The sequence below is a fragment of the Pundamilia nyererei genome, unplaced genomic scaffold (genome assembly GCF_000239375.1).
Source record: "Pundamilia nyererei isolate P.nyererei 1_Seehausen unplaced genomic scaffold, PunNye1.0 scaffold00656, whole genome shotgun sequence".
Classification (NCBI taxonomy): domain Eukaryota; kingdom Metazoa; phylum Chordata; class Actinopteri; order Cichliformes; family Cichlidae; genus Pundamilia; species Pundamilia nyererei.
Genome location: NW_005188057.1, coordinates 56,685 through 71,457, shown reverse-complemented (window position 1 = coordinate 71,457; position 14,773 = coordinate 56,685). Strand labels below are relative to the sequence as shown.

General features: G+C 41.1%; 1 protein-coding gene across 2 annotated transcripts; it reads right to left on the bottom strand.

Moving 5' to 3' along the window:
* Positions 1 to 2,486: 2,486 nt before the first annotated feature.
* On the bottom strand, positions 2,487 to 9,606 carry LOC102201320 (uncharacterized). Of its 2 annotated transcripts, none has more exons than XM_005754782.1 (10): positions 9,348 to 9,606; positions 8,753 to 9,043; positions 8,384 to 8,617; positions 8,174 to 8,278; positions 7,849 to 8,067; positions 6,798 to 7,142; positions 3,673 to 4,018; positions 3,540 to 3,579; positions 3,249 to 3,418; positions 2,487 to 3,172 (listed from the first exon to the last, which is right to left on the bottom strand). In XM_005754782.1, the coding sequence occupies exons 1-10, from the start codon at positions 9,400 to 9,402 to the stop codon at positions 3,145 to 3,147; spliced, it is 1,833 nt and encodes a 610-aa protein (XP_005754839.1). In that variant the 5' UTR covers positions 9,403 to 9,606; the 3' UTR covers positions 2,487 to 3,144. The 2 variants fall into 2 exon arrangements, with proteins under 2 accessions (XP_005754839.1, XP_005754840.1); XM_005754783.1 differs by having other exon boundaries at positions 3,249 to 3,394.
* Positions 9,607 to 14,773: the final 5,167 nt, after the last annotated feature.

Here is a 14,773-nt window from a genome sequence, read left to right as displayed (position 1 = left end):
TTGCATGTTCTCCCCGTGTTTGCGTGGGTTCCCTCCGGGTACTCCGGCTTCCTCCCACCGTCCAAAGACATGCAGCTTGTGGGGATAGGTTAATTGGATAATCCAGATTGTCACTAGGTGTGAATGTTCGAATGAATGTGAGTGCGAATGGTTGTCTGTCCCTGTGTGTTAACCCTGCGACAGACTGGCGACCTGTCCAGGGTGTACCTCTCGCCCTATGACAGCTGGGATAGGCTCCAGCGCCCCCTGCGACCCTGAAAAGGATAAGCGGAAGCGAATGGATGGATGGATGGAAAACAAATAAATATAAAAGAAACAAAATTAAAGTTAGAACACAAAACAAGAGCCTCAATACAATATACAATTAAACATGAGCATTTAAAAAAAAACTTTTAACAAATAAAGTTACTTTATAACCTTAGGTTTTATATATGTTGACAATACCCACTACACTTGTAAGGTTCATAGTTTGTTTAAGTTATACTTTTCTATGCTTTTTGTCAATTTTCAACAAATGACTCATTAAGTTAATTCAGGTTTCTGAGCTATCATGTTTACAGGCAGAATGACACTCAATCAAAAACAAACCTGATGTGATATTCAGTTTCATGATGAGGTGAAACTGAATATCAAAAGATAACTACAGCAGCTTGAGTAGTGTGGAGGGAAGAACTCACCGCTGCACGGTTAAGGAAAGATGTTTGTGTAAACATTTTTCAATTTTAAAATAAGCTTTTCAGCTTCTACAAACATCTGGGAACCCAAATGCTGCAGTCTCACATGCATGATTCAGAATTTCAAAACACACAAAATATTTTTACAGCATCACAGGTCTAGAGACTTCAGCTGGCTCAGTTTAACTGTCACACTCCTAATACATGTACATGATACATGATTTGGAATTGTCTTTTAGCCAAAGTCTGAATGTCAACAAACGTTTGCTGCTGTCTTGTGACAAAAGGGTTAACTGCAGGTAGCTCTGCATGTTGGATTTGGCATTTTTAAACCCGATGCAAGCTCGATGGGGATTTGTGTCTCTAGCTGGAAGTGAACCAGCAAACTTTCACTTTTCTCTCTTTAAAGAACTGTCTGTTTCCATTATCTAGTAATCACTGTGTGCAGATTGAGTCCCCAGCTGTCTCAGGAGGTGCTGCTGGAAGAGGTGAGCGATGCAGTGTAGTGTATGAAAAGAGAGAGGACCTCCAGTATGTGGAAAAATATTAGTGGAGAACTGAAAGCACAAGAAAATCACAACTGAATGAGTCAGTTTAACCAAAGTTCCTTTCACTATTACTCTGAAATTGAGTGCAAAGCAGTATATATAGAAAACTAACACAGGAAACACCTGACGTGCTAAAGCCTCTTTAAAGATGTTTTACAGCATCTGGTTACCTTATCCTGCTGCTCAAGTTTACTTTTAACACATTAACCAGTGAAAAGGTTGTACAGCTTATCCTTTTGTGGACTGAGTAAAGAGGAAATGTATACTGTCTAAGACAGTGTCAAGTGACCATCGAGAAAAGAGCTGCATTCCTTCTCTTTTCTTTTTCTCTTGTTCCTCATTCTCACTCCAGCACTTACAGGAACACTCCTATGACTGATTTGTTTTTTTGCAGAAGAATTAGGCAAGGAATTACTTAGCATTCTTTTATTCATCTGTTTTACCTGACTTAATCCTGTAATACAATGGTATGTTAATAAAATGTATGAATAACATTTGAAATTGGTCTTGTTTTAAATAATCCCAGTCAGGCTACACTCCTATATTTTATTAAGAAGTGTGGCCATCAAAAAAACATTGGAGCACAGGTTTAATTTAACTCAACTTTTATAAAGACAGAAGTAGACACAAAAGTGAAAAACCATGGACATTAATTGTAATGATAATGTGCATGTCAAATTACCTATATTTTCAAAAGTAGTCATATTACAAACCAAAAAAAAACCACATAATGCACATGATTATGGCAAATACTGAAAACACATGAGAACCTTTGGATATTATAAAACATATTATGTGTAACAATAAAAGTAGACAAGAAATCATATTAAAATGTAAAATTCATAACTGTAGCCTAAATAAAAGCAAAAGTTGAAAAAAGAATTACTTACTAATACTATATTTTATTAAAATATCCAATTAACTGGGTATATGTCATCTGACGGCAGATGTTTCATGTTGGTTGAGAATTTATTTTCGTTATCTTGCTCCAGAATGCTTCTAGCAAGTCTTGAAACTTGACAGAATTACATCTGGGAACTTGGGAAGTCATTTATGAATCTCTAAATCCTGTGTGTCCAACTCCAGTCCTCGAGAGCTACTCTCCTGTAGCTTTTAGATGCATCCCTATTCCAATACAGTTGAATCAAATGATTGGATTACCTCTTCAGCATGCCATCAAGTTTGGCAAAGGCCTGGTAACAAGCCATTCATTTGATTCAGGTGTGTCAGAACAAGGATGCGTCTAAAAGCTGCAGGACAGTAGCTCTAGAGGACTGGAGTTGGACTTTCCCCCACCTGGAAGTTGTGTTTCTATGACCTCTTATCCTGTTGTCAACTCTGCAGTCTTGGAGTAACCAGTCTCTTTCTTCTGTAGTGTCTCTGCAATGCCTAAAAGTCTACAAGAGTAACTTGCTTGCATAACCATAACCTGGCAAAACATCTCTGACTTGCAAACCTGCTAGTCAACAGTTTTGATTAAAACAGTAGATGATAGTTAAATAGGTTAAATAAGACTCCCAGTTTGATACTAAAAAGTAATAACTCCTGAAATGGCACATTTTTGGGAAACAGTTCATTATGTATTCAGTGGAAAATTCCAAGACTTAACTGAGATTTTGTAATGTGTGAAAGACTAGTGCTTTTAATTACACACTATACAAAAAGCACTGGTTTTGAGGCTTCCTCTTATTTGGTGTGAGGCAGAGCCTGAGAGCGAGCGTCTCAAGATCAAGAGCTGCTCAGCCTCCCTAGTCACTTAGTTTCAATTCCTATAAGCGTATCCATTAATGCTGTCAAGAGCACCCACAACACGTAAATACTCATCAAAAAAAAGCCAACATCTCAACAAATTCACTCAAGTCCTGTACAGCCAGATGTGTTGTTATATTTTATCTTCTTTAGGTTGATGTGTTGTAAAGTTTCTAGGTGTCCAGAGCCTGTTCATTGAGCCTGAAAGTAAGAAAACTAGTGCATTAATTAAAATAATTCAATTAAAGTGTGATTTATATCAACAGAACATACTCACTCAGGAGCAGTCTTGTTTCTCAAGTCCACAACATCATAGGGGTGATGGTCCTGCTCTTGTGGTTGAAATGGCTGAATAGTGGAGTAGAGAGTCTCTATTTTATTCTTGGACAAGCAGATTTCACTGTAGTCAGGTTCCTCCTCTGCCTGCGGAGGTGAGAAGCTTTCATACTTGAAATCAAAGTGTAAGTGATGCAAAACAGAACAAACATTTCAAATTAAGTGGTGAAAAAGAGGAGTGGAAAAGACTGACCCTATACAGAAGCAAGATTATTAAATGTATTTTCTTTACCTTGAAGTTCTCCACTGTTTCATTTCCTGACCTCTTTTTTCTGGTCAGTGAAACAGATGAATATAGAAACAGGTTAGTGTGTGAACTTGAGATTGAATCTGGTTGATGTGAGAGACAAAACATTGATGTTCACCTGGTCAAACAGCAGACAGTGAGAAGTATTAAAACCAGCAGAGCTGCAGAAACTCCTGCAGCTGCTGGTGTCCATGTTCCTGTGATACTTTGGACAGTGAGAGTCTTTGGAGCAGAGCTGATGTCTTTGTTGGTTTTCACAGCACAGGAGTAGCTTCCTGCATCCTCCCTGCTGACTGGGTCTAGGATCAGATGTTTGTTCTGGTTCTCTCTCGGGGTCAGAGGTCGACTGTTCAAGTACCAAATGTAGTTTGTGTTGTCAGTCAGAGGACAGCTGGTACTGCAGGTCAGTGTGACTCTCTGACCCTCTGTCACCACTGCAGAAGGACTCATCTTCACTCTCAGCTCTGAAAGAGAAACGTTGGTCAAAGAAATCTCTTTTATAGCAAATCTCCTCTGTGGCTTATGCATTAAATGTGAATTGTGAATAAGAACAAAATGATAAATGAAGTGGTTCTTATATAACACTTTTCTACTCTATTTTGAGCACTCAAAGTGCTTTACACAACTTGTGCATTCACCCATTCACACTTTTTCTGTCTGGAGCAGACTAGGAGTGAACCACCAACCTTCCAGTTAGTTGGTGACCTGTTACAGCCACCCTGTAACATATGATACATTACACTGTATTATTATTATTATTTTTAACTAAAATGAAAACAAAATGCAGAAGCAGTGTGTTAAAAACTAGCAACATTTTATGATTATATTATAGTAGCAGGTAGTAGCAGTAACTTCTATAATAATTGTACAGAAATAAAGCTGACTACTTCATGGATTTCCCCTATCGCGAGTTAGTGCCTGCCTTTTGCTTAGTATTTTTTGGAATAAATAGTGGCACAGATATGCCATGTGTTGTTGTTTATCTCAGGTTACATTGGAATGAACATTATGCACAAGTTTCTATGGTCTCACATCTGTCCACTTCCAGGTGCTGCCAGCTAAATCTAAGCTTTATCACTCCCACTCTCCCACACTGTCAAACTGTGCCATCACTGGTCTTGTCCAGTCAACTTCTCCAGGCCAATCAGCATTCATACTTCATACATTAAATTTCATTGCACATCTGTCATTCTCCTTTGCAAATGCCTTTGCATAACCCACCTCCCCTGCATCTCTGACACTCAAGCACCCAAGCTCCATTCGAGCCACCTTCTTCACCTCTACAATCAGAGTCTAGGCTCTGATACAGACTGAGCAGCATTATTCTGAAAATTTTCACAATTTGTACATGCAGTTTTTTGCAGGTTAGAGAACCTCTGCCCATTTTTACATGTAAGAAACTCTACACGTTCTTTTTATTTCTTATTACAGACCTGTTGCCAATGAAACTAATTAGCTGCAAAACTTCCTCCAATTTGCTTTACTCTTGCCCCGTCCCAACATTTTTGAGAAACATTTCTGGCATCAAATTCATAAGAAAAATATATTCTTATATGTTTGATTTGTTTTCTGTTTTATATTGTGTGATTTTTACAAATCACTGCATTGTGTTTTTATTTTGAATTAATTCAGATTTTATAATAAAGAATAATATAGCAGAAACATTTTTGCCTGTTGCTCTATTTTCACCTGTAAAGCAGGACTGGGGTAGGCGGAGGTTTACCCTGGTGCAGGTGTGCCGCGGTCAGTTGATGAATCCGCGAGTTTCTCTGTGAGTTTCCCATTACGTCGTTGCGCACTCGGTGCTTGCTTGGAAGTTTAGGGGTTTTTTTCGCTGTAAAAAGTTTTCTTCCCACGCACAACGGACGCTAATGTTTTTGTCACTTTTTATGGAATCAAACTCAAAGTAAGGTCAGTACTTCCACGCTTTAAACGCTGCATGCTCATACTCTCTCCCACAATCGATATGTGATCCATTGTTGATCTGCACACAGCTGTTGTCACCAACGGCGCACTCGCTTATGTCACTGTCGTGAGACATTCTCGCAAAAAAATCACGGTTTTAGTAACGCAGTAACGCAGCGTTCCTACGGGAAAGTAACGGTAATCTAATTACCGATTTTGCAATAGTAATCCCTTACTTTACTCGTTACTTGAAAAAGTAATCAGATTACAGTAACGCGTACTGCCCATCTCTGCTTTTAATGATGTAAGTTTATTTGTGATAGAATGCTGCATGATGATCTTTTCATTGCTCAGAACTGATTGTTCTTTATGAAACGTGTTCTGATATTTGTATCTGAATCTTTCCACAGCGATAGTAAGAAGTTGAACAAGCAGTTCTGACCTTGTGCACACACACACACAATCACATATGCACATGCTCATGTCACTGAACGAATGTATTAATTCCTGCTGTATAAATAAAGAAAGCAGACGGTGACAGAGTGCAAGTCCGTGAGTGTCTCTTAAGTGTAGGAGCGCTCTGTCACTTGTCCTCGCGAGTAAAGACAACTGCAGTGTTTGTGTTTTCTAACTCAAGTGTCTCAGCTGAAGAATTGCGGGGTGATTTTAAGAAATCCCCTGTCAACAGGAAATGCAGAGTTTCTACCTCAGGTAGTGTTTAGAAATAAAATTAAGTCAGCATTAACATAGCATAAACATTTTATGAGTGGGTGAGAAGGTGGTTAGCAGTGTTGCCTCACACCTGGTTCAAATCCAGGCTTCAGTCTCTCTGCATCCTGGAGCTGTGTCTGTGTGCGCTCTCTCTGAGTACTCTATCTCACAAAGACATGGGTTTGGCCAACTGATGAAATTAAGCATAGGCATTATGTATTATGCCTTAATCAAGATATGTCAGAAGTACAATATTTTCCTTTTTTGCACTTAAAACATCACTGTAGTATGGGTAGTGCATATATAGTGCAAAATTCACAAATACACAACAGTGGCAGTAAAGATTAGATGTTTATAGTTTTACTGCTGTTTACATTCACTGCCACTACCTTGGATGGGACCTTGAAACTTGAAAATGGATATGCACAAGAAATGAATGGCTCGAGAAATCTGATGATTGCATCATGCATTTTGTTGGATCTGTGCGATGACTTACATTACATATGTAAGACACAGGTGAATGATGGCTCTTCATATTCTTTTGTAACACAACATGTACCTATTAAGAGCTAGTAGGTTTGAAAAATATAATATTTTTACTCTTGCTTACTGACAAACCATAATTACCTGTGACAGTCAGAGTAACTCCAGGAAAATCAAACTGTTTCACTTCTTCATTTTCTGTTGTGATGGTGAACCTGTATTCTGCTGAGTCATCTCTCTTCAGCTTCTTTAATCTGAGGATGTGTTGGTTCTTCATGCTGTCATCATACTCCACATGATCTGCATCCTCAGTCAGGTTCCTCCTGATGTCCTCCTCAGCATTTCTCTTGACTTTATACCAACATTTAGACTGTATCTGCTCGTGGTCAGGATGTGAGTATTTACTGGAGATGTTGACTGAAGATCCTTCCAGAGCACAGATTCTGCTGTGGACATAATTCAAACTCCAGCAGGAATCATCAATAACACCTGAAATATCGATAAGACACAGATATTTTAACTGAATTTGTCAAATCAGTTTATTTATATTATATATTTAAACATAACAGATGTTGTGGGTTGGCTAACAACTGACAACAAAGTACAACGCAACAACTAAAAAGTACTTTAAATCATTGTAATAATTAGTGATGAAAATACAAAATCAACTAAGTAATTAATAAGAATAAAATAATAACATTAAAAATATATAAATCAGGGAAAGATATATTCAGGAAAATGACAGACTGAGTTACTCTTGGCTGAGACTGAAAAAGCTGAGCAGAAGTCAGGAGATGAATACTGTTAGTATCATAGATGAGCAGATCTGAAGAGGGAAATGAGTCCAGAGTTTTGGATCTGCAGCTGAGAATTGTGATGTGATCACCAACATTTACAAAATAATTGATCACTCATTAATGATCAAGAAACTGACCTAGTTTCAGTCATTGTGGAAATATACAGTTTATGAGGTTGGGGAAAACTGCAGTGAGCTGAGATTCAAGAAGTCACTTAGATGAATGACGAAACGTTTCTCCCACTGAAAATGCTATGTCCAGATGAACAGAATGAACCGTTTTGGATTTACTAGTGTGATGATCAATAGACTTAGTATTAATTGCAAGAAGGGGTGATAATATTTTAAGAAACAAAAGCTTTAGTTCTTTGAAAGTGGAGAGACAATAAGTTTACTCACAGACGTCAGCAGAGCGCACATCCTCAAGACCTTTTACAGCACAAGACAAACTGTCTGGATGAGAGCTGGAAACTAGAATCTGTTTTCCCTCCTGCACTGTAGGCTTTCTGTTCTCATACCACACAAAGGAAATCAGAGGCTCAGTCAGAAAACAGCTGCTGCTACAGGTCAGTCTGATGTGATCTCTGTGTTCAGCAGGAGTCCTCTGGACATGAATTTCTGTTGGGAGATGATGAACACATTTTCCACCAGTTCATCTCTGTCATGTCAGATAAATTAACAAATAAAAATGAAGTTTCAAAGTGCAGTTTGTCCAGAACTTCACCTCTGGGATATGTGATGGAGCAGGACTCGTCCACTGATGTCTGCTGAGAAGAACACATTCTCCCTTTAGCATAGGTCACACTGAAGCAGGTCTCTGTGATGGAACCTGAGAAAAACCAACAACTTCCAGTAAATTCATTAGAGTCTGAAGAGTAAAGTGTTTGTGTTTAACATCTCATAACATGATGAGGAGGTGTCCATCATGACTCACCCACAGAGACTTGAGGGGCTCTGAGATGCTCGTAGCCTTTGACAGCACAGGAGTATGTGACTGCTTCCTCACTGCTGAGCAGCTCTTGGTACCAGGGAGACCAGTCCTCATAGAGAAACTCTCTGTTCTTGTACCAGATGTAGGCTGCAGGCTTTTCAGTCAGAGGACAGCTGCTGCTGCACATCAGTGTTACTGTCTGTCCCTCTGTGGCAGGAATCACCTTTACCTGCAGCTCTGAGAGGATGATGGAGAACAACTTTTACAGTGATGTCATTTGGAAAGGAATCAATGAGTCACATGGACCAACATGAATACACTGATCATTCATAAACTAATCAATTTGTGATGCATTTGTAAAAAGAACTGTACCTGTAACTTGGAGATGAATTCCACTTTGTTGGCACGTTGATCTGTCAGCAGTTTTAATGCAGCAGTAAAAATTTGCATCTCTCTCTGTCAGATTATTGATTGTTAGAGTGAAATTACTCTCTGCTGACATGCTGTACTTTACATGTGTTTCCTCTACTGAGAACATTATCTTGGAGACAGTATCGTGTCCAGTGTACCAGCCATTTCTTGCAGTGGGATGTTGATGTGAGCAGGGCAGATTCACTGATGAACCTTTCAAGGCACAGATGCTGTTTGGTTTTCCCTGAACACCTTTAACACAACATGTGATTAGAAAACATGGTGAACATTTATGCTAACTTTCTTTTCTGTGCTAATCTGTGATGACAGCATGTTACTGTGAAGGATCACAATCTGGTGCTTTGATACACTTGACAGTTCAGAACTTCAAAACAAGAAAAAATCATGTTAACAGTAAATCTCTTAAGTGAGTTTTTTTTAGGAAATTCACTTTAATTTAACTTCTTAGAAAAACTTGTAACTTTCTGCATCTTTTTTCTAGATTCCAGAAACAGCATCACAGTCATCATGAGGAGGAGAAACAAATTATTCCTACCTGACAGACACAGAATGAAACCCAGAAACAAACATCCAGCTTCTGCCAACAACATGGCTGCTGTAGATTTCCTCTTCTAATCAAAAAGTTGATTGTGTGAATATAATGTAGTCCTTGCTATGACTTCTGTTAATATCAAAATTTATAAAATATCAGAAATGTGAATAAATGTTCAAATTCATGAGCTGTCTAAGAGGAAAACCTGAATACAGAGCTGATTTCAGCGTGTCTGCAGGACAAACACATTTTAACACGACCAAAGTCACTTCCTCCTTTATGATAATTTTTTTTTTCACAACAGAGCCCTCTAGTGAAGAATGCATGTTTGCAGCAGCTATTGGACTCTTACTTTTGAATTTAAAGTGTTTTTTTTGTTTATTGTCACACTTCTTGTCTTTGTTATTTTTAAAATTTACAAAGCATCCCAATTAAATATGCTACATGACCACATTTCATTACATTTTCACAAAAAAAACAAAGTTGTTACTATGGGCAGAGTAACAACAATGATGCGGCATTAGTGGTTATTGTGGTGCAGAAAAAGAAACCTACCAGAACCACTAACAGGCGTGATATTTTCATTTCATTGATCTGTAAATATACTTCAGTAAATGAGCAGTAAAGGTAGTCTATTTCTATATATAATAAATACATGTGTGTTTTTATATATTACTAGTATACTCACCTTTGTAAAGTCTAAATAAATCTCAAATATCTTTAGCGTTTCTCTGAATTTAAATTTTCTATCACTGCTAAGATGGAGCTGTTTTCAGGTCGTGATTAGGCAGGAATCACCTTTACCTTCAGCTCTGAGAGGATATGCATTCATCGGTGTGATAATCATAAAATAATCACTATTTACAAGCATCATACTGAAACAATGAGTTTAACTCTCCTGTCCCAGCAGTGTTCTTGGTTGTTTCTATACTTGTTGCAGTAGTAAATGTTTGTCACATCCTTGATCACCTGTGTGGGAAAGCCATCAGACACGCCCACGACCCTGGTTTCGTCTGTAGAGAACATACTTGTTGCCCTGCTTGTGCACAGTGTGCCATTTCCAGTTGGACTTTGCTTTATCTGACCTTTTAATCCATAGATGTTTTAGATGTTTTTTGTGTGTCCAGTCATCCCTTTACCAGAAACTTTCACTAGCAGACATCAAAGTTTTTAAATGAAACAAAGAAGTGAACCTTAAAGAATATGTATGCTTTCCTGCTTACATGTTCCAAAAGCATGGCTCTCCTCAACCTTCAGCTTTTATTCAGAAACATTGATGGTACAGCTGTTTTTGTATGCCTGATCACTGTCATGACAACAAGGTAGGTTGTTGTTTTGTAGGTGATGACAGATGGCATTAAGTTATTATATAAAAATGTCTTTCCTTCTTTAGAAGGAATTCATCTTAGTAAAAGAAGAAGAAGACATAGCGACCATGGCTCAGGGGGTTGGGAAGCGTATCTGTAACCGGAAGGTTGCCGGTTCGATCCCCGGGCTCTCTGTCCTGGTCGTTGTGTCCTTGGGCAAGACACTTTACCCTACCGCCTACTGGTGTTGGCCAGAGGGGCCAATGGCGTGATATAGCAGCCTCGCTTCTGTCAGTCTGCCCCAGGGCAGCTGTGGCTACAACCGTAGCTTGCCTCCACCAGTGTGTGAATGTGAGAGTGAATGAATAATGGCATTGTAAAGCGATTTGGGTGCCTTGAAAAGTGCTATATAAATCCAATCCATTATTATTAAGAAAGGAATTGTGGTACTGTATGAGGAGGACAGCAGTGGGACAGAGGAGGGTGAGGCTGCTGGAGGACATGTATCAGAACAGTAAAACAGAGGTGAGGTGTGTGGTTGGGGTGAGAGATGGATTCAAACACAGATACACACACACACTGTTGTGCCTGCTAACTTACTGCATCACGGTATGGTACGGCAGCTGCACTGAGGTGGATAGAGCGAGGCTTCAGAGTGTAGTCATGACAGCACAAAAGATCATCGGCTGCCCTCTCCCCTCCCTGATGGACATTTATTCCTCCTGCTGCCTCAACAGAGCAGCAAACATTGTCAAGGACGGCTCCCACCCTGGTTTCAACATGTTCAGCCTGCTTCCCTCAAGGAAGTGCTACAGGTGCATCAGCAAAGTTTTGCCAGGGGGCCAGACAGGACATTAACAGGGAAAGGGGGGCACAAAGACACATTTTTCTTTCTAATTGTCATGTCTAGCTTTTCATAAATAATTATCTGAATCCTAAAACCAAAGTTTTCATCTGATGTAAAATGTATAAAAATTCATTATTTGATATAGGAACTATTAAGTCAAATTTATAACCTAGCAAGCTGTAGTACTTTTTCCTTTGGGAAGATACCATCTGTGCAGTCTGCAATTTTGTTGAAGAAAGATGTTGAATCTATTTAATTATTGTAGAAAAATTATTGATTTCTGTACATTTTCTTATGCGTGCATTAAATTAAAATTGACTACGTCAATTAAGCATTATGGTAAATGGTAAATGGCCTGCATTTGTATAGCGCTTTTCTAGTCCCTAAGGACCCCAAAGCGCTTCACACTACATTCAGTCATCCACCCATTCACACACACATTCACACACTGGCGATGGCAAGCTACATTGTAGCCACAGCTGCCCTGGGGCGCACTGACAGAAGCGAGGCTGCCGTACACTGGCGCCACCGGGCCCTCTGACCACCACCAGTAGGCAAACACGGGGTTAGTATCTTGCCCAAGGATATTTGGCATGCAGTCAGGAGGCAGCCTAGGATCGAACCACCAACCTTCTGATTAGTGGCTGACCTGCTCTGCCACCTGAGCTGCAGCCACATCTATGCATCTCGCTCACACTCCATGAAGGAGCGTGAGTGAGAAACACAAATCCAATGCTCACCCTGCAAAGCCATCTCATGCAACAACGCCATCTAAGAACAGTTTTAGATGTGGTTCAAACAGTCATTTAGCCAACCTTCGTCAGTGTCCTGCTGCCAAAGCTACATGTAAAATGTGTCATAAAATTGGACATTTTGCTGGTGTCTGCTGCTCATCCAAGACAAAAGATGTACGGGAAATCCATTTACCACAACTCACAGTCCTCTACTTAACAGATCCTTCGCATGCATCAAAAGGATTGCAATGCAGCATAAATGTGAGCACACCTATCTCATCAGCTAAGGACATTGAACTGATTGTGGACACAGGTTCTGCAGTTTCTATCTTGCCTAACCACATCTACAAAGAGCACTTCAGCGATACACCACTACAACCACCTGACCTTCAACTGGTTACATACACAAAGAAAACAATTATTGTTAGGCTGCCTGCAAGTCACAGTGAGCAGAGGAAATGCATCCGCCTCAGCTGTGTTCTTTGTTGTAAAAAAAGGAACTCCTCTTCTTGGAAGAGATCTGATGGAAGCACTGAATGTCAGCATTGCAGGCAATACTGTTCTACCTCCATGTACTGATCGTACTGCTTTTGTGATGTTTACAAACCCATCACCTGCTCCTTGCATCCCTGCTGCCCCAGATATTGGCTGCGTGCGTGCCTTTGTGCATAAAGTGAAAGTTGACCCAACAGTCAAACCTGTCCGTCAGAAGCTGTGACGTCTCCCGTTTGGAGTGAGGGCTTCAGTTTCAGTAGAACTGAATCGTTTACTCAAAGCTGGTGTCATTGAACGGATTGATGCATCACCATGGGTATCCCCAATTGTTGTGACAGGACAGAAAACTGGTGGAATAAGGCTGTGTGCAGACCTCCGTGAACCAAACAAAGCTGTGATCACTGACCACTGCTGCCCCTGCATGAAGACAGCAGAGATTTTACAGCATTCATTACACATGATGGACTCTTCAGATTCTGTAGAGTACCTTATGGACTGGCCTCTGCCCCCTCAGCTTTTCAGAAAATGATGGCTGAAATCCTTAAAGACCTCCCAGGTGTCCAAAACTACCTGGATGACCTTATTGTCTACAGTAAAAGTGCAGCTGAGCATGACCAAAACCTTAGCGCTATCCTGCAGAAGCTCAAAGATGCTGGACTTGTGCTTAACGAAAACAAATGCCATTTTAGGAAGACATCGCTACGCTTCCTAGGTCATGTTGTCACTGCTGATGGCATTCTTCCTGATGAGGAGCACATTGATGTTGTTTTAAGAGCCCCTCCCCCATCTGATGCTGTTGCTCTGAGATCCTTCCTGGGCTTGGTGTCATGGTACTCCAAGTTTTTGCCAAACTTTGCAACTGTTGTAGCCCCTATGCGTGCCTGTGCTAACAACAAGAACACCTTCACATGGACTTTAGATGCACAAGCGAGCTTTGAAGAAGTTAAAAAACTCCTGGTGAATAGTCCTGCACTGCCACTGTTTGACCCTGCCTTGCGTGTAGTGATCGCTACTGATGCAAGTGACTATGGGCTTGGATTTAAGTATTTGCTCAAGTGCAATCTGATGGCACAGAAAAACCTGTGGCGTTTGCTCCCCGCACACTGTCTGCAACACAACAAAAGTACTCAACTGTTGAAAAAGAAGCTTATGCTTGTGTGTGGGCTGCAGAGAAATGGAGAACATATTTGTGACGCCAACGTTTTACTCTGCAGACAGACCACCAAGCTCTGAGAACACTGCTGAGCACCAAAGGGATTAATAGGGCTGGCATGCGCATCGCCCGCTGGTCTGCCCACCTCCTGTGTTTTGACTATGATGTTATTTGCCACCCAGGTTCTCAGAACTATATAGCTGACTGTCTCTCTCGCCTGCCCCTGCCTGTTTCTTTCCTTCCCACATCAGATGCAGATCATGAAATGGTAGCTCAAATGGAGCAATCGAAAGGTTTCATCGTGCCCTCCGCACCTGTATCCAGACAGCAATCCGTCTGGTCCTGCGGTTGCCACACCATCATCAGTTCCAGCTCGTCCTGTTCCACCTCGTCTCTGCCGGCCGCTTTCCTGGCCTCTAGTTGGGCGTCGTCGCCACTGTGGACGACCTCCTGAATGCCGCCACTGCCTTCCGCATGGCCGGCCCCCGGACTTGATCTGTTGCCACCGCTGCCATGCGCATGGTCGGCCCCCAGAACTGTTTGCCTGTCACCGCCGTTGCAGTCCGCACGGCCGGCCTCCGAACCTGCCCCGCTCCCGCTGCCTTTCGCACGGTCGGCCTCCTGAAATGAACTGTGCTGGCCTTCTGACCTATCGGTCCCCAGGCCGACCTCCTGACCTACGTTTTGGACTCTGCTCCCCTGTGTGGTTTTTGGACATTTTTTTTTGTTTTCTGGGGTGGCTCTTCTTTTGTTCTGTTCTGGGCCCTCCGTCCTGTGCCTCCCGCCGCCCACCCTGGCTTGGTGGTCTGTTTGTCTTTTGGGGCTGTCGGGGGCCAGCCCTTGAGGGGGGGGTACTGTCATGGTCCTGGGTCGGTGACCCAGCACTTTAAGTT

Coding starts and splice junctions, on each gene's coding strand:
- LOC102201320 (XM_005754782.1), bottom strand. CDS start 9,402: ATGTTGTTGGCAGAAGCTGGATGTTTGTTTCTGGGTTTCATTCTGTGT. Junction 8,279..8,383: donor AGCCCCTCAAGTCTCTGTGG/GTGAGTCATGAT, acceptor GGTTTTTCTCAG/GTTCCATCACAGAGACCTGC. Junction 3,580..3,672: donor ACTGTCTGCTGTTTGACCAG/GTGAACATCAAT, acceptor TTCACTGACCAG/AAAAAAGAGGTCAGGAAATG.